Genomic DNA, 21,125 nt, shown 5'->3' with positions numbered 1-21,125 from the left:
TTGCATAAAAGCATAATGTTTGTAACTGTTTAAATGTAACATGGTTTATTTTCCTTTATGTAAATGTATGTTTCCCTGTGTCATAAGTGATAATTCAGTAAAGGTGTTAAAAGCACACCTTACAAGCTCTCCTTACTCTGGAGAATGTAGATAGACATCTTTGTCATTACTGAGACTTGGTTTAAATCCATAAAAAGTACTCTGGCGTTGCAAAGTCACAGTGCAATTTAGACCAACAGCAGCAAAGAACAGGGACTAAAGGTGGTAGAGGTGTCTCGATGTACATTAGCAACAAACATACCTCCAGAGTGGTTAAACAGGATGATGCCATGGTGGTCTCCATAGATGAGGTCCCGTACTATACCCTTGCTAGCTATAGGTCACCTTCTGTAACCCTGGAGTCTCATAACTCTTACCTAGACCTATTAGAGGCACTCACCATCCAGCCAAGTACTTATTAGTGGGTGCCTTTAATCACCCCTGTATAGACTGGGAAACATGCATGCCTCAAACTCACAGGCTCACTGCTTGCTGGATTTCATTACCACAGATGCCCTGGACTAGATAGTGAATGTTTAAACTGGAAGGTCAGATTTATTGGATCTACTACTCATCAGCAAGGGAGAGTGCTGCAACCCCCCCCCCCCCCGTGTCTTGTCCACAATGCTGATGTCAGATCACAAAGCAGTCTCCTTTGAAACAAAAATAAACTTGAAAAGCTCATCTAAACGTTTTACAGTGAGGAACTATTCTAAAACAAACTGCATCCTATTAAGTGACAGTTTATCAAAATTCAAGGCTCCCCCTAACCCTGAGACTACAACTACCTATGCAGAAACCCTGTACAAAGATGTAAATGACTGATTAGAGGCTGCAATATATGCCAGAAGTAAGACCAAAACAAACACCAAAAACAAACCCATTGGTGGAATCTTCACCTCAATCGGGTATACAACAAAAGAAAAATAAGTCTTAGCTAAAATCAGAAAGAGAGGTTCCCATAAAGATAAGTGCTGTCTGATTCAACTAAACAAGGAACTAAGAGATCTAATTAAGTTCAACAAGGCCAACTACGAGGTCAAGATAGTCTCTCAGGCCAAGGACAGTCACAATGCCTACTTCAGCTATGTCCAGAATCTTAAAGGTAACACACAGCAGTATGATGAACTGGTGGTAAATGGCATGCACCACCTTCACTGATCAAGGAGACAGCAAATCTACTGGCTGATAAATTCAGTTCTAATTTTGCCTCGCACTCCCTCCTTCCCCCTGGCTAAACCCTGTGAAATCCATTCTTGTGTACCCCCCTCCTCAATGTTTAGCAGGGTTCAGGTTCTGGCAGTATTCACCATGGCCAAAAACCCTGCTACAGTGGGCCCTGACAACATCCCTGGTTGCTTTCTGAATAGTCTAAAAATGATCTCTCAGGACCACTTGAGGGACTCTTCATCTACAGCCTCAAAACAGCTTATGTACCAAGTGAACAGAGGACTGCAGCAGTCATCCCTCTGCATAAGGGCAAACCATCAGTTGGCCCTGGGAATACAGACTCATCAGTCTGATAAGTGTAATATGCAAAGTCAAAGCCATAGAACAAATTATAATGAAAATGATCACCAAGGACATTGGCAACATACAGGCACTGGACCTATCCCAGTTTGGCTTTGTTAAAGGAAGACTGTGCCTACCTAAACTGCTCAGTTTCTTTAAGGTGGTTGCCAAGGCAATGGATGAGGGTAAAACATTGCATACCACATACCTTGACCTAGCAAGGCATTCAATACAATATCCCATTTAGGAATTGTTTACAAACTCTCTGAACTAGGTATAAATCCCTACATAACTCACTGATTGCCAGCTGGCTCACAGATAGGAGGAAAGAAGTCAGGACTGGTGATACCACCTCCACCAAGGGACCAGTCAGTAATGGAGTACCTCAAGGCTCCCTGCTGTGTTTGCTCCTGTTTGGCATCTACTTCTTGGAAGTCAAGGATAATGCTGAAGGCCTTTGTCTGTCCAGGTTTGCAGATGACTATAAATTGAGCACTGTGATATACTCCTCTGATGACACCAACATCTTGCAAGAGGGTCTAGTGCAGACAAATACTCAGTGCCAAGAAATGCATTATAATGCCTTTTGGGAAATTGTCCACACAGTTTAATTATTCCATCAATAAGACACCCTAAGAGTTGACCCAATAGTTAGGGATCTGGGAACATATGTAGATAGTAATTTAGCCTTTGACAAACGTGTATCAAAGATAGTAAGAAAATCTGTGCCACCCAGCTTATAGGTAAGGGTATGTGGCATCCAGGTCTAAGAAAGTTATAGAAACACTCTGTTTAGCCTTTATCAGACCCATCATTGACTAGAGTGCCCCCTTAGGGATGTACCTAACCAGATATTTGCAACAGCTGGAATGCCTACAAAGGTTTCTGACCAGGAGAATCCAAGACATGAATACCCTGTCCTACACAGATCATCTAAAGGGCCTATCTCTATACTCTCCTACAGGCTACTGAGAAGTGATGTATGTCTGGCTTATATGGCATCCTTAGACACAACCCTGATGGATCTTTTGCACATCCACAAAACAAACAGCACTAGAAACACTAGATCCAAGGATTTGAACTTTGCTTTTTACATGTATAGAACATGCTGGAAAGACAGATATGTGACTCAGAGTATCCCTGTGTTATGGAATAGGCTCCCCATCCATGTGAAGCAGAGGTCTTCGCTGACCCTGTTAAAATGAAACCTTGACCATTGGATGGGAAAGCACAGAGTCACCATAATCTGACTCCAGTGTCTCTGATGGACAGGGGCCATCAGTAAATAAAATATTCTTCATTTAACACCCCGAAAAGCCCCATAGCTACTTAATTACTAACACACCCCTACCTAATAGACTCCTATACTACTTGGGGATGAAATTGGATTGGGATGCGTGACTAAGCTTAAAAAAGCCCTAGTGGTCATTAGCCTGGTAGCAACCTATGAACCTATAGATGTTCAGCCACTGAATGTTTGTTTGGCCTGAATTCTAGATGTTTAATGCAACCTAAATGTATTAAAATTCTCAAAACTAACACAGCCTAATGGAGAGACCTATGAGAGGTGATATAGGCTGACACTTGGATGCATAGAACAATTATAACTGGACACAGACCAGTCAGAAGAATCTGGAACATTACAGTGATTTGTGTTTGTTAGTACCCAAGGTTATGAATGAGTGGTGGGAGGGATGGAGAAAGATTAAAGCAGCTGAGGCTTGTTCTTCCTTCTTTAGAGAGAATCTGTGTTTTTGCAGAGCCTTATGGTCCTTGAAAGAGACATGGGGGCATAGCCATCTAGCAGTAGCTACAGGAAGATGTAGGCAAATGTTCAGAATGGTGGTATGTTTGCAAAAGTGTACTGCTTTTGCACGGATGTGCTTTGGTGTGTGTCATCTATGGGAGGACGAGTGTGGGTACAGTGGAATGGAAGTTACCTTCTTTAGAAAAGGTGAAACGTTTATTTATTCTGAAGAGAAATCAGAATAAACCCAGTTGTTTAATGGTGGCTAGGAACCTGCTGTCCTTATATGACTCTAGTGAGGTAAAATGAATGGGGAAATAGTTGGCAGTTTGTGTTGCTGTTGCCTGAAGTTACTGGGTAGTGGTCATAGACTAGTGATCTCTCTCATTTTATCATACATATATTAGTAAACTCCTATTATTCCAGCTATATTTACTAAGAATAAAGTACACAAGAATGCTCCACACTTTATTAAGTTAATGTTACTACTTTATAAAAAAATTAGTTGAGCATTAATGTAAGGTGGTACTCTGCTAATAAGATTCATGTCAAATGAATGTCACCCTGGGGGGTGCATTTTTCCCCTCTCTCGGTGTGAGGGGAAGAATGCCTCCTAATCGATTTGTTTGCTGATTTATTTTATTCATTCATTCAAGTGCCATTTCAGCTAAGTAACAGTGCTGAGGTATTACTCAATGAACTTATTTTTGATAGATTACACTGTAATTCATATGGCTGATCTCGCAGCTTAAGACATGACTGTTAGCATAGCATGGAATAAACCAGTGAGTTGTTTGCTCTGGGTTCAGAATGTTAATACTTTAAATTATTTTTAGAAAACATTGAAAACTGAAAAATTGTCCTTACAGGTTTTCATTTTTCTTAATAAGCTAAACATGGGTTGCAAGTCACAAAATAATTTTAACAGCAGTGATGCTTTTAACCTTTTCTGAGTTTGAGGTAGTTGCACAGTGTAAGAGAGAACTTGCGAAAGGCTGCTGATGGTGAGGGTTCAGCTCAATAATCCTAAAGATTGACTGGGCAATGGCTGTAGCACTCTGAACTAACCATCCTTGTCAGTAAATGCTTCACTGCCTTGCTGTGGGTGTAAATACTCCCGAGGACAGAGTCTTGCTTCTGCTTCACTCACTGATAAGGATTTGTCTAGTTCTGTGGCCAGCTTTTGTGGCATTATCGAAATATACATGTACATTTTCTATTTGTTAACTGAATAAGCTCAAATGGTGGTGCTGCAGTGGCGTTGTCGCCTCACAGTAAGACGTTGTCCTGTTCGATTCTCAGCTAGAGCATCTTCTGTGTGGAGACATGCATGAATGGGCGTACCTTCGTTGAAGGTTGCACATCAGGGCCAGCAACTTGGCACATAAAAATTTACTGCCAATCATTAGTGGACCGGAGTTCCGCTGTGGCAACCCCTAACCGGGAAAAAATCGAAAGACACAACAACAACAACTGAATAAGCTCACATAGGTTCATCGGTAAATATAAGGCAAACGGTCTGCAGACCATTTGAAGCCTAGCTAGAAAACCCTATTTAAAATTTCCATCACGCTTCAAGGAGGACTAGATAAGGTAGACCAGGAAAGAATTTAAAGCTGCCAATCCTGTTGTCTAGGTTTACCTTGAAAGTGGCAAGTGTGCTATTCTGCTTAACATGTAGTGGAAGGTTTTTCCAGAGGTGAGGGTTATGCTGAGATATGAATCTGTCATGCCAACATGTTTTATTTATCTGCTGATGAAGGCTTAGTTCTTTAACTGAGTATCTGATGAACTGTTAGTTCTGTGAAGGAATAGGAGATCAAATAGGGTTAGATCTTTGAAGGCATGAAAGGCTAGACATAGATCTCCATGGAGGAGTCTGTAAAAGACTGAGAACAGAAAAAGAGCTGCTGGTCTCTCCTGATAACTAAGATAGCTGAGGTCACTGATCTTTGGTACTTGTGAATCTCTGGGGGGTCTGAAGTTGTATGATATGTTTAGATAAATACAGGAGAACAAGTGAGCTATATTCAGTAATCAGTCTGATAAGATATGAGTAATAGGGAATTAAGACTTCTTTGGATCTAGTGGAGATGCCTTTGGAAATTAGGTGGGCTAGATAAAAGGCTTTTTGAACAATTGTGGAGACATGATGGACAAATTATTAGGAATTCTCAACAAGAATACTCAGATCCCTTACAACAGTGTCTGATTGGAGGGGGTGTATCTCCTATAAAGTAAATGAAACTGCTTTGTTTACCAAAATGAAGTATGCTGCATTTTTTTTTACATTTAATTTGAGAACATTGTCCTTGTACTAGTTGTTAACATGGACTGAGCCTTGTTGGAGCAGTTGTGAGGCAGCTGAAAATTGAATAACAGCACCCAATTTATACTCATCTGCAAACTTAGTTAACCATAGGCAAGAAGTGCTAGCCCGAAGATCTGAGAAATGTATGCCAAATAGGAGAGGACCAAAAACTGAGCCCTATGTTACACCACTGGTAACTGTTTTGCTTTCAGATGTGGCATCTGCTACAGTAAGCACATGGGTTCTGTCAGACAACCAGTTAGCAACCAACTCACAGTATAAGTATTATATTTAGATTTACATGTCTATCAATAATGCTTGCCTGAGGAATAGTGTCAAAGGCCTTAGCCAGATGCAGATATGCTGTATGTACTTTATAACTACTATCCAATGCTTCAGCTACTTTTTCAAAGAAATTAATGACATTAAAGAGGCAGGACCTTCCTTTCATTAAGCCAAATTGATGAGACTCCAGGGTTGAGAGATTTTCAAATGTCCGAATTAATGAAGTTTGAGATAAGTGAGGCTAATGGGTCTGTAGTTACCAAGGTCCATGGTCGGGCCACCCTTTGTGATGTCCCTCTTCAGGGGTAGCCTGGAACATTGTTCAGTCGTACAATTTGCAAGTGGAAACTAAGGGAGTCAAGTCCAGGGCTACAGGGTAAAGCTTGCTAACAGTTTATAGCTTTAATCCCCTGAGCTAAACTGCAGACAGGGAGATGAGGCTAGTCTGAGGCATACAAGACAGTAAAAACAATAGCCCTGAGAGGGAAGGATGGGGGGGGGGGCAGAGAACGGTGTATGACTAGTTGCCTGGTCAAGGTAATGAGAAATGGTATGAAATGAGAAATAACATTTTTAAACAAAAGGGGGATATGGAGAGAGAAAGATGGTAGGGGGGGGGGGTTGAGAAGAAAGGGAAATGCATTACCTCGGAAAGTGGTGACCTGCTCCTCTGTTTGTTGCTGATTGTGGTCAGTGGTGGCAGAAGGATTGTGGTTGCTGCTATCCAGTGCTGACATAACTAGTTAACTTTTGATGCGTTGATATGTTGAGATATTTTCCTTTTCTATCTTTTTTCAGCAGGACTCTCCAACCAGCCTGGAAAGGGAAGCCTGTAAAGGAGCTAGCTGCAGTGGAGGTGGCCAAAATGGGTGGAAACCTCCTTCTTGTGCAATTGAATGTGATACTACATGGGAGTAATGTGTTTTAATGTCATCAGACAATAGTAGTTTTATGAATGCATGGGTCATGGCTGAAAACTGTCCTTGACCAGTCTACCAATTTGTTATAAATAAAGTAAATCAAGATTTCATTTTTCCAGCTTATCAGTTTTTCAGGAAAAGAAAAAAAGACTGATCCATTTCAGTGATACATGTTTAGCCCTGGAACACTTTTTAATGAATTAATATGCAGTGAATTGTGTTTAATCCAAATGAGATTTTAAAAGCAGTTTTTGAAATGCTTGCAATTGCAGTAGTCCTATTTCCAAGAAATGGAAGTGAAACTTCTGCTGATTCGCCCCCTCAACTGGCTACTTACAACACTCACAAAAAGTGCAATGACCTGTTAATTACTATGGAATGCCAGGGTATTTGGTATGCTTTAGCTTTCTTTGTTAGGTATTATTTTGTGCTAGTCATTAGAATCTGTGTTTTCTAAACTATTTCATTTCAAAATGTCCAGATATTAATTGATTGGGTTTGGTAAAGTGCTGATCAGGTATTTTAGATTTTGACTGTTCTAGTAAATCCATATAACTTTAAATATATATCCTTATCTGTTTTGCTTATACTTGTCTCTTTTTCTTCATTACATTATGGTCATTATAACTAATTATTATAACTAAAATTTAATAAAAGAAATAAAAACAAATCTATGTAACTTTGTTTGTGATTATAATCAAAATACTGCATATGCAGTTGAGGTCCTGTAAATTATGTAGAAGAGTTAGTCTGTCATTATTTTTTAGATAGTGTTGGCAGTAATAACTTCATAACTACATAACTGCTCTATAGAACTATCTCTTCCATATATGCTACAATGCCTACATTATACTAGGTTTGAAAATTGCATACAGATATTTGCATTTTAGTGATAAAACTGATTGTAGGTGGCCAGGGTGATGCAGCGGTTAGCGTTGCCGCCTCACAGCAAGAGGTTCTCTGGTTCAATCCTCGGCTGGGGTGCCTTCTGTGCGGAGTCTGCATGTCCTCCCTGTGGTTGCGTGGGTTTCCTCCGGGTGCTCCGGTTTCCTCCCACATCCCAAAGACATGCTGTAGGTGGATTGGACACACAAAATTGGCCCTAGGTGTGAGTGTGTGCATGTGTGTGCCTTCTGTGGAAGGTTGGGCGCCAGGCTGGCAACTCGACACTGTAAAACTCCACTGCCAATCATGAGTGGACGGTGATCTGCTGTGGCGACCCCTAACTGGGAAAAGGCGAAAGAAGAAGAAGTGATAAAACTGATTGTCATACTGTTTTCCTGTGCAGGTTCTAGTGTTTGAATTAATTAATTCAGTTAGCAGCCTAATATAGTCATTGAATGTTTTGTTTTATTCACTTTGTAGATCTTAAGCCTCGTGGTGTGGTAGTCAATCTAATCCCTGGTTTACCAGCAAACATCTTATTCATGTGCGTCAGATATGCAGACCACCTGAATGATGCTGGGAGGCTGAAATCCTTGATGAATTCAACCATTAATGCCATTAAACAAGTCATTAAGGTAGGAATATAATCAAGTACTTCTTGGTGTAGTGAAACTCCTGCATGCAAGACACTCACAGCATAGAAATAGAAGGGGTAAGATATGGAACTGGATTGGATTGCTTATTTCATGTTGCTTATAGTACCAGAATAAAAAGGTGATGCAGTATATTCAAATATGACAGGTAAGCTAAGCTGAACAGCAGAAAATAAATTACATTACTGGAGTATTGTTTGGTTTCTTTGCAGCAATGTTCATCTTTTGTTCTGAAATAAAAATGCATGCAAGTTGGTTTCTCTTCAAACACAGCAAGTTGAATAGCTGTAGTGATATCATAATAAGTCTGACTATCACTGTATTGCTGTAAGAGTATGGCATGATATAATGATTACTGTGTAGTTTACAGTGATGTCTGGATTCCAGTTCATTATACTGGTTTAGCTACAGAGGGAGAGAGAGGATAAGGGAGTGAGAAATATATATTTTAAGACAATATGTTTATATATCATAGGATGGATCTACCTGACATGGTCGACAGTTCATATGGTCGACAGTTTATTTGGTCGACAGTTCATTTGATTGACAAGCATTATAGGTGGGGGGCTTCACCCCCCACCCCCCCTAACTATATATATCAACTCCAGGGTTGCACAACATTGGGGAAGGGGGCAAATCTGCTTGTCGACCAAATGAACTGTCGACCAAATAAGTGTCGATTATATGAACTGTCGACCATGTCAGGTAGATCCCATAGGATACATCCTTTCTGTCAGTCATTATAACACACTAGTTCTCTTTAAAGATGGCTTCCTCATTTGCCACAAAACTATAACTTCTGCTCTGATCTGTCTTACAGTTTGTCTGTCTGATCAACTTAAGATCCTGTTAGATCTCATGCCCAGGCTCCATTAACCCCTAAAGACTTCTGTGCCCTTTAAGTATGACTGAAAGAATTTTCTTTAAGTGTGACAGAGTTGTGTGGAACTTTGTAACACCTTGTTACAGTATGGGGAGCTTTTCCCCACTTTGTGGTCTAGGTTAGTAGATTGGTTTTCAGTGATACGGACTGATGAGTACATGCCCTCTCCCATGTAATGTGTCATTTTGTTGCCATGAGAAAAAAAGGGCATGTGCAGACTTAAAAGTTGCATATTGACAGTGCTGCCTCTCTTATTAAAAAAATAAAATTGTGTAGCAAAATCAGATTTAATTATGTATGTATAAAGCAAAAGAGGTGTTACAAAGGGTCATACTTTTAGTGCAATACTTAGAAGCACAGATTCATAAGGGTACTAGGCTAACAACCGTTAGGGTCTTTATAAGCCTAGGAATGCAACCCAAATGTATTGCACGAGTTATTGTGCCTTAGGTTATTTTAAGGGGTTTATGTTATTTAGGGCACAATTTAATGTCTGACGCTGTCCATCAAAGACATCAGTGTCAGACCAGTGGTGACTTTCCAATTTCCCATCCACTGGTCTAGGTTGCAGTTGAATGGTGTTAGGGAGAGGCTGTGCTTCACATGGATAGGAAGCCTATTATAGAGAATGTGAGTCTCTGAGCTACATACCTGTCCCTCCCACATGTCCTATTTAAGTCACAAGCAAAGTTTAAATCCTTAGATATAGGAGTTGTGGTGCTGTTTGTTTTATGGATATGCAAAAGATCATAGGAGTTGCTGAGGTACATACCTGTCCTGCCAACATATCTTATTTAAGTCACAAGCAAAGTTTAAATCCTTAGATCTAGTAGTTGTGGTGCCATTTGTTTTATGGATATGGAAAAGATACATCAGAGCAGGATCCAAAGATCCCTTGCATGCCAGATATAAATCTCATCTCAGCAGTCTGTAAGAAACAGAGTATAGATATAGGGCTTTGAGGTGATCTGCGTAGAACATTATGCTTGTGCTTTGTATTCTTTTTTTTAACAGCTTTATTGAATTATCACTTGGGACACAAGCAAACATACATTTATATAAAACAAAATGATATTAACAAGTTTGCATTTACATGCATCATATATCATCTATATTCTTCTATGAGTCTGCGTGTCCTCCCTGTGGCCTCCGAAAGACATGCGTGAATGGGCGTGCCTTCGCTGAAAGTTGGGCGTCAGGCTGGCAACTCGGCACCATAAAAATCTACTGCCAATCATTAGCAGACCGGAGTTCCACTGTGGCGACCCCTAATCTGGAAAAGCCGAAAAGACAAACAACAATGTAATCAATCCGGCATTGCATAAATTGTTCAGTTCCTGCCTTCTCTTAAACCTCATTCTTCCTTCAAAACTTTTTTTCTGAATGTGTTATTCCCACAGTTTCCATTTTTATGTGTAATTTGCTCCTACCCTTTTCTAAAGATCCCATTTCCTGTTCTGTTATCTCTGTTACAACATTCACTACTTCAAGTATGGTTGGTTTAGACTTTGATTTCCATTTTCTAATAATAGCTTTTTCAGCAGCCACCAGAATTAAGCTTAACAATGCCTTACTATGTCAGTTCGGATCCTGAATCCTAACTCAAAAATAATTTCCTTAGTTACAGTCATTTGCTCAACCAGTATTCCTGACAGATTACTCAGTAGGGAATATTTAAAATCTGCCAATTCATTGCATTCTTAATACATATGCTCCCAGCTACCGCTTCCTTCCCCAACATTTGCCATCTACCTGAGGAAAAATTCTTTGGAGACATCTTGAGGTATAAAAATACCCATGCAAGCACTAAGCAAAAATCCTAAAGTTCTAGACTTTGTTGCACATTTTGGAGCCTTGCACAAGTCTTCCTATTGTTTCTTTGTGAATTGTTTATCTAATTCCTCTTTCCAGTCTTTTTTCACTACTAGAGATTGATTCCTATACATATTGAGCAATATTTTATATGCCTTACTAATTACCTTTTTTGTTTTTTTTAACAGCAATGTTTGTTCTAGATTCAGGTGAAACTCAGCCGGTGCATGTCCTTCACTAAGGATTCCCCCTGTCCCTTTCTCTTTGCCTATATTCTGATATCAATCTCTGATAGTGAAGGCAGTCTCTAGTCTGCAGTCCAAATGTCTTCTTGGCCTGTTCCCATTCTTTTACCTTTCCCTCTCTAATTATTTGTTCCTGGTACCATGGTTCCTTTGCCAGCTTCCGCCAATAAATTCCAGACTCCTCTTGCCTATTCTGTGTACCTCTAATTGCAGTCATCCCTATTGGCAGAATCTCCTTTCTCCAGTCCCATGTTGGCTTGGTTCTTAGAATGCCTTCTGTTACTTTATGAATATAATATTCTGTATGACTCTTGTTATTCTCCTTAAGGATTCTGCATCCAAAATCCCACTTTCTCCTTATTTCTTGAATTTATTCCCTGATTCTTCATCACTTTCCACTTTGAATTGTAGTTTTCTGCTTGTGTTACATATAAGAGCCTTAACTGTGCACCTGTAAAATACCCCTTCAAATCAAGTAATTCTAAACCACCTTATTCTATTGGAAGGATCAACTTATCCCAGTTGACTCTTGCCCTCATCCCTCCTAGGTAAAATCCTTTATTTCTTATTAATTACTATTGCCTCGTATTCTTTTTGTGAGCCACCTCTGTAGCCATTCTATTTGTTGCACGTGTCTGGTCAGATTCATATCGAAGGGGGCATTATGCTCGCTGGGTCTGATGAGGGCCAAGTACAGTGGCATGATGACTTCCTTGTACTTAGATGTCATGACCTGACTTTTAAGATGAGTGATACAGAATGATTTTCTTACTGTCTAATACAAGTTTTGGTTGAAAGCCAGTTTACTGTTTACATGAGTCCCCAAATCCCCGACTACTGTATCTACTTTTAGGGTTGTTTCATCAGTAAGGTAGTTAACCTTTGTGGCTGAATTCCCAAAAACTACTATTATGTATTTTTGGCATTGAGTTTTAAGCTATGGATTTGGCACCTGTCATTTGTGTGTGTGTTAGACCTTTCTGTAAGATTTTGGAGGGTTTCTTTGATTGTTCCTAGCTTGCAATCATTTGCAAACTTGATAAGCCAGAGTCCCTTGACATTGGCCTTGACTTTCAAATAGTAGATGTTATGAGGAGTGAACCCAGCACAGAACCCTTGAGGACTTCACTGGTGACCAGCCTATTTTGTGGAGATGATCTGTCTCATCCTAACTTCCTGGGTCCTGTCTATGAGCCAGTTGGCTGTCCAGCGAGTTACATAAAGGTGTATGCCTAATTCCAAGAGTTTATTTGTAATGCTTGAGTGAAGGGCGGCCACGGTGGTGCAGTGGTTAGCATTGTCGCCTCACAGCAAGAGGGTCTCTGGTTCAATCCTCGGCTGGGGTGTCTTCTGTGCGGAGTCTGCATGTCCTCCCTGTGGTTGCGTGGGTTTCCTCCGGGTGCTCCGGTTTTCTCCCACATCCCAAAGACATGCTGCAGGTGGATTGGACACTCTAAATTGGCCCTAGGTGTGAGTGCATGTGTGTGTGTCTGTGTGCCTTCTGTGGAAGATTGGGTGCTGGGCTGGCAACTCCACACTGTAAAACTCCACTGCCAATCATGAGCAGACAGGTGATCCACTGTGGTGACCTCCTAACTGGGAAAACCGAAAGAAGAAGAAGAATTTGTAATGCCTCAGTGACACACTGGAGTTCTTCCATGTCCTGATTACCGCAGACAAAGTCCCATACCATATCCTAACAAGCTGTAGGTCACCCTTTGTGTCCCATGAAACCTATAGATGATACTTAGACTTATTAGAGATGCTCACCATTCAACCAAGTACCATTTTCATGGGGGCTTTAATTATCCATCTATAAATTGGGAGTCCTACATAACTCCAAATTTGCCGGTGCAGCGATTTCTATACTTTGTAAAGCACTTGGTGCATACATCTACTAGAGATATAGACATGTTAGAGCTGGTACTCACAAATATGGGAAAATGATGCACCCCATGTCATGTCATATGTGGTAAGGTCAGATTACAAAATAGTAGTCTTTGAAATAAGAATTATATCTGCAAACCCTGTAACAGTTAGAAACTACTCCATAGCAAGCTACCTTTTATAAACCTGTCAAAATTTCAAGCCCCTCCAAACCCAATAGCACAACAGCCTATACCGAATTATTCACAGAAGCTGAGTACAAACAAATCAATGATTGCTTAGAGGCTGCTATGCCTACCAGATGTAAGCCCAAAACTAACTCCAAAAACAAACCACAGTGTTGGAATCCAAAGTTAAACAGGTAGTGCAACAAAAGAAAAAAGTCATAGTTAAATTAGGAAGTGTAACATTAAAACAGATAAAAACTCTCTCATCAAACTGAATAGACAGTGAGGGGAACTAATTAAGTCCAGCAAAGCAGATTTTGAGGTAAAGATAGCATTCCAGGCAAAGGACAACCATAAGGTCTTCATTAGCTATGTCCAAAACCTCAAAGGCAGTACTGTTCTGAACTGTTGGTAAATGAAGCCAAGTTCACAGAACAAGGATATAATACCAAATCTTCTGACTGACAAATTCAGCGCAAGTTTAGCCCCCTGTAACCCCCAGTCAGCCTTAGGAAATACCACCTAACATAACCCCTCCAACTATCAGTATGGAGCAGGCCTTAGATGCTCTAGCCAAGAATAAAGCTTTGATGGGCCTGATAATAACCCAGAATACTTCCTAAATATCCTGAAATATGACCTATCAGGGACACTGGAGTCACTATTCAACCATAGCCACTGGACAGGTGCTATTTGAATGGAGAACTGCAACAGTCATCCCTCTGCATAAGCCAGACCATCAATGGATCCTGGAACTACAAGCCCTTTAGTCTGACTGGTTTCATATGGAAAGGCATGGAAAGAATTATCATGAGAACAATTAACAGTAACACTGGACACTGTACCCAACACGGTTTTGTTTCATCAAAGGAAGGCCATGCCTACTAAATTTGATGGACATCTTTGAGAAGTTCACTCACAAACTAGTAAACCGAAACAACTGTTTACAAAAACAAAAAAGTTGCAAATGAACTCCAATGAACTTCCAAATAAAAACAATTTATTGAAGCGCTTTTCGTCTTGATAAATTGCATACTTACTTATTTATTTACATATAGTCCATTACAAAAAAATCCCAACTCTATATATTAATAAATTAAAATAAGACGTACAAAATATAATTGTACTAAACAGTTACCTAAATAAAAACTAACTATAATATAGCTATGTATTAGATTTATGTTTTGCACCTAGAAGGTAGTGGATGAACTGTTTACAGTTTACATATTCGATTGATTCCCCTCCAGGTCATTTGGGGCTAAGACTGCTTTGGTGTTGTACCAAAAACTTTTGAATTTGGCTGTATTTATCAACCAAGATGGCAGCTTTGAAGATAGGCCTGAGGTTGACCTTACTATTGTTAAACACAGGGGAATGACTGCGTTTACATTTGAGCGTTGTCAGAAGTGTATATTAACCAGGATGGCAGCTGTGAATACGGGCCTGTGGTTGAACTAGAGGAAAGAATTGAATACATTGACTTTACATATATTTTTGGGCATTGCTCGGATTGTATGGTATGACAAACTGTTTAACAACTTTTTTCTTCATGGCTGGATTGTGTTATTATTATCTAGACTAATATATATAATACAGATAGTGGTATTACTATGTACTTTGGGGTCCAATTTTGGTAACAATCATCCTTATAAAGATGGACTTTATACTGAAAAGGTACATTTTAGTGTTTGCCTAGTGCATTAGGTGTTTTGGCGTTCTTAAGTGCCTGTAACATTAAAAAGTTGGAGTGACAGTACTGAATAACAGAATATCCGGGTATTGCAGTGTCTGAGCTATCTTGGGTGTTTTGTAAGTTTTCCTACAATCAACTTTGTAGGTTGATTATCACTATATCAGCAACTGTGCAGAAGGGCTGGAAATACAAACTGGGTTGTTATATTGGCCGCACATACATTTTTGGTCACATTTGGGACCAGATGGGGTGATATCTACTCGTGGACTTTGTGATGGTACTTTCTTTTAACAACCAACTGTTTTCTAGTTTGACGAACTACCTACACTGCAATATTGCTTTAAACTGTGCAACCAAACAACCTACCCTGACAAACTACCAATTGATATAACTCCACCTCTTCTCTACTATTCTACTTTCCATAATACCCTCTCTTAGAACACTATCTTACCTTCCTCATATACCTGTAGCTATTACTTCCTAATAAAGACCTTACCCTCCCATAATTTATATTGTAGTTATATCCTAACTCTATCTCTGTAAGGTTCCATAACTCTTCTTTGCAGTATGTCTTCCAAAACTAACAGTACCCTATCTAAGACTCCTATAACTAAAAACAACCTAGCCAAGCTAATACTCTTACTCATACCTTCTCTAGTTCTCACACTGTCATATCTCCTTACCTCTTATGAAAAGGCAAATAATTACCACATCAATTACTCTCTTAAACAAACAGCCTTTGGTTTTACTACCCAAAAATTAACTCATTTAGACATCACATCCACCTCTAACTACCTCCTAGCCAAATACCATCGACTTTCATATATTAAATTTAATAATCCTATGTTAAGGAGACTAAAATACCTAACCAGCTTTTCCTGTAAACCATCGTTACAATTTAAAACTTCAACCCTAAAAGATGGTGACATACATCCTAACCCAGGACCCACTAATACCTCTACTGAAACTAGGCATATTATCACAAACTCCACCCTTCCTATACTAACCACTGATTCAAATGCCTTACTTATAGGACATCTTAATATCCGAAGTATTAACAACAAGATCACCCATCTCCACACTCTCCTTGAATATCACTCCTTTGATATTTTCTGTCTAACTGAAACTTGGTTAAAACCTTGTAGTAAAGATAATGAAATAATTCCCCCAGGTTACAATATACTGAGACTGGACCGCACTACACATAAAGGTGGGGGAGTAGCACTGCTGTTTAAGACTAGACTACACATCTCCTCAGTACCCTATAACCCACTGGAGGATACTAAGACTGAACTCCTTATTTCTAAACTACAATTAAACCCAAACAAGTCAATCTATATTATCTGTATCTATCTACCTCCTGGAAATAACTCTACCATAATAGAAAATATCCTTAGTTGGGTGTCTTCTACTTGCCCACAAGAAACTATCATATTAGGAGATCTTAACCATGACTGGTCCTCAGTCAATACTAACAACCCTTCCTCGCACATTAATCTTTATGGCTTTACTCAGACAATAAACACCACTACTAGAATCAATAAACCTAACAACAAAGAAAGTATATTAGATTGGATTCTTATTAACAAACAACAACAAACTTATCTAGTAGGTACTTTGCCTGATGATGTAAGTGACCATTCTTTAACTTACATCATAAGACAAAAGAGTGTCACTACTAACACCCCAACCTACAGGATCTCACGAGGTAATAAACACTTTAACCTACTTTTATTTAAAACTGAACTAAATGCCTGCAACAGGAACCCTCTAAAAACTCTCCCACTTGAAGATGCTGTTAAATATTTTAATGCCAAATTCTTAACAATCCTTGTTAAGCATGCACCAAAACGATCTATTAGAGTCAAATCTAAGCCTGCCCCCTGGCTAACTAAAGAAACAAGACAAAAACTATGACTAAGAAACAAATCATGGGCAAAGTGGAGAGCTAGCAAATTATCCTCTGATCAGCAAACCTTTAGACACTTAAGAAATAATACCAAAAAAGCCATACTTACAGACAAAATGAACTACTATAGTAAACTGCAGCAAATGAATCACAACAATCCCCAAAGGTTCTGGTCAACCTTAAACAGACTACTTCACCCAGGCCAGATTACTACACCCTCCCCCTCTAGGTCTGAAAAGAATACAATTCATGAAACTGCCAATGCCTTTAATTCCTTTTTTTCTGATACCATTAACTCACTAGCCTCTCACCTTACCATTGACAATTCTAGCATCCCTAACCACACATCTTCAAATCTGCCTACTTTCCAATTACAACCCATCTCTTCCCCCTTTATCCAAAAACTTATCCAAAAACTTAAACCTTGTACCCCCTCTGCTGATCAGCTACCATCAGAATACCTTCAAAAAGCAGCTAATGTAGTAGCCTATCCCATATCCATCTTTATAAACAGAACCATTAGTGAAGAAACCATCCCTGATATCTGGAAAATCTCATACATTATCCCCTTACATAAAGGAGGCAACTCTAACGACTACTCTAATTACAGGCCTATAGCACTCTTATCACCCTTAGTGAATACATTTCTCCATAATTTTTGCTATCAGTTAATGGGTCACTTAACTAAACATAACATACTAACTGCCAGCACGGTTTTAGGCCATTTCATAGTACCACCACAGCTCTCCTTTCCTTTACTGATTTCATCAATAAGAACCGCAACAGTAATATTCTCTCATCAGCACTCTTTATAGACCTGTCAAAAGCCTTTGATATGGTCAACCACCCCCTGCTCATAAAAATCCTAGAATCTCTTTCTTTAGAACCCAAGGCTATTCACTGGTTCACTTCCTACCTCAGCAATAGGAAACAGGCAGTTCTCTGGGATAACAAACTCTCATCTCTTCTGCCAGTCTCACTTGGTGTCCCCCAAGACTCTATTCTTAGACCTCTTCTATTCTCCTTATTCATAAACGACCTACAAGTAGCTATACCTCAAGCTACATGCATACAATACATGAGCGTTTCTACACTCATATGTTGTGCTAAAACCATTTCAGAATTACAAACACTAACACAAAATGTATTTTACACAGTTGAGGCATGGTTCTTAAAACGCTGCCTCCTTTTGAATGCTAAAAAAAACAAACTCTTGCTCTTTAAGCCTACTATTAGGTCCTCCCCAATAGAATTCTCTGTCTTATCCAAGAATGGCACCCTTACATCCCCTGACTCTACCACCAAGCTGCTAGGTGTCACTATAGACAATAATCTTACCTTTGATAACCACATTAATAATACTGTCAAAGCTGTAAATAGAAAACTGGGCTCCTTCTACAGAATTAAAATGTTCTTAACTCCTATAGCCAAAGCTACACTTGCCCACTCTCATCTTATTTCCACTCTTCTCTATGCTTCACCTATATACACTAACCTAAAGAAAAATAATCTCTCTAAACTGGCTAATACTTACAATAGTATTGCTAGGTTTGTTACTGGGAACCAATTTAGAACTCACCACTGTCTGAACCTACAGCAACTCCACTGGCTTGAACTAAAAAACATGTTGATACTCTCCCAACTCACCTTTGTCCATAGGATATTTTACCAACCTAATAACACACCTATACTTTCTAATCTATTTACCCCTTACACTAACCTAAATTCATTATGCTCTTCAAACAAACTTCTAGTAACCTCAACTAAGTCTAATAACATTGCTGGTGACTCCCTATTCTCCAATACCATCGGTAAATATTGGAATCTTCTACCTACTGCTCTAACTTCCATTCCCTCCGCTGTTCTCTTTAAACAAAAGCTGAAAAAACACCTTAAAATACACTGGTTATGCCCATGCTTCAATCCTGACTAAAAATTGTGACTTCCACAATTTTTTTCTCTCTCTCTTTAACACCTTCTTTCTATTCGCTCTCTACTACCTACACTTTGAGAAGTTTCCCTAACAATCTACTTCTTTTACAAGTAGCTTCTATTACAATCCATTAAAGAATTTTGAATGTAAAAGAAATTTCCTGAATGTGCTCTACACTTGCCACAAATATTTTACTGTTACAGAACCTTTCTATTTTGTATTTCTAGAACTACAACTTAATTGTTTTCTCTACAGGGTATGTATGTAGAATTCTGTAATGTAGTCTTGACCTGCTACTTATTTTTTTTTTTATGTATAACGTAACTGTGTTTTGTTTCTACATGGAGCTTTTCTCCCCGGGCCTCTGCTGAAAATGGAAATATATCCAGTCAGACCAGCCCGGTAAACAAATGTAAAATAAATAAAAAATAAAATAAATAAAATAGCATTATATTCTTTAACCATTATCTTAATAAACTTTTTAGTTTCAATACACAAAAAATGGAGCATGTTTCGTTCAGCCCAGGGTAATGATAGGCATTAGTATGTAATTGCCAGAGTAGTTCTAATCTTTCCAGCAACAGTGACTCTGGACTACCCCTACTATTGGGTATAATACAGTCAATTGCTCTAAATTTAAAAGTGTGTTGTAAACATTGGCTCGTATGCCTGGCTAGTGCATTGTATAAGAAAATCGAGTGCTTGTTTTTTTTACTTCTAATTATATTATTTTCAAAACTACTAGTTCATTTATCAGAAAGTAAGCAGTTACGTAAATCAAATTCACACACTTGCTCAAATAAAGCCAAGGTCGGGTGTAAAGGGGGATAATATGTGCTCACTATCCTAAATGTATTAGTATTGTCATTTTGTCCTAACAAAACATGCAAGTTCAATTTCCTGACAAACACCTTGAAGTCCAACAGAGTCTTTGGCAAGTCTGCTTTATATGAAGGCACAAAGGTTTGGCCCTTTTCAAGAACTTCCACTAGTTCAGGGCAAGTGTGTAAGTCCAAGAGTAATTAAAAATTTTAAAGTGCTTAGAAAAATTCAAAATGATTTTGCAACTGTTCATATCTGTCTGTACGCAATCAATTACCTGCCTCATTTGTTCCGCCTCAGGCCATAGTTGTTCCTCTGCTTCTTTCCCTTCCTCGGGTTGTGGTTTAAACTCTTGTTCTGAAAAGTTTCAGCTCTTGGTAAGCTATTGGTTTCTGCCACGGATGTTGTCCTTTTCCTGTTAGATGCAATCCGTTCACTTCTCTGGACTTGTTGTGGTGTCTGTGCCTCTATATTTCCACTGCTTGTGGTTGCCACATCTTGTTGAAAATTTTCACGTAGACTATCCCCTGGACAAACCTGACCAATCCAATTACTGGTTTGAGACCCAGGTGGTTTTGGATAGGCTGAGCCCGTGTTGTATGCTATACGGTCTCCATTCAGCTTTTTTATTTTAGTTGCTTTAAGTTTAGAGATATACTGATCTATACTAGAAAAAACATCTTTCATAGTCAAACCTATAGCGTTGAAAATCAGTCTCAGTTCTTATTTTGTTGTCCAGGGTACTAGCCTGGTACTAACCGAAACAACTGTTTACAAAAACAAAAAAGCTGCAAATGAACTCCAATGAACTTCCAAATAAAAACAATTTATTGATGCGCTTTTCATCTTGCTAAATTGCATACTTACTTATTTATTTACGTATAGTCCATTACAAAAAAATCCCAACTCTATATATTAATAAATTAAAATAAGACGTACAAAATATAATTGTACTAAACAGTTACCTAATTAAAAACTAACTATAATATAGCATTATATTCTTTAACCATTATCTTAATAAACTTTTTAGTTTCAATACACAAAAAATGGAGCATGTTTCGTTCAGCCCAGGGTAATGATAGGCATTAGTACGTAATTGCCAGAGTTGTTCTAATCTTTCTAGCGGTAGTGACCCTGGACCACCCCTACTATTGGGTATAATACAGTCAATTGCTCTAAATTTAAAAGTGTGTTGTAAACATTGACTCATATGCCTTGCTAGAGTGTTCTCCTGTTTCATTCTACTAATTGTACACTGCTTTTTTGTACTGAGACGTTGTATTTTCTCTTTGTGAGTGTTCTTTCTATTCATTTAAAGTGAGGATTCTGTGTTCTACTCAGGTGGCATAATCTTGATAGAGGCCTGCTGTTGTCCAGTTTTGTTTGTTGAGTTTCCTGTGTTTCTGGCAGCCATTTTCTGCT

The 21,125-nt window shown here is 38.9% G+C and overlaps 1 protein-coding gene across 1 annotated transcript in view; it reads left to right on the top strand.

Annotated features, from left to right (window-relative positions):
* Positions 1-21,125, top strand: part of MYO5C (myosin VC) — a 1,763,334-nt gene that overhangs the window by 1,394,766 nt on the left and 347,443 nt on the right. Inside the window, exon 23 of the mRNA XM_044078824.1 lies at positions 8,180-8,334. Within this exon, the coding sequence (XP_043934759.1) occupies positions 8,180-8,334 (155 nt within the window). The remainder of the gene's footprint in view (positions 1-8,179; positions 8,335-21,125) is intronic.

This window comes from Protopterus annectens, chromosome 7.part1 (genome assembly GCF_019279795.1).
Source record: "Protopterus annectens isolate FY-2018-M chromosome 7.part1, PAN1.0, whole genome shotgun sequence".
In the NCBI taxonomy this organism is placed as follows: domain Eukaryota; kingdom Metazoa; phylum Chordata; order Ceratodontiformes; family Protopteridae; genus Protopterus; species Protopterus annectens.
The sequence above is the reverse complement of the archived record's forward strand: the minus strand, read 5'-3'. Positions and strand labels throughout refer to the sequence as shown.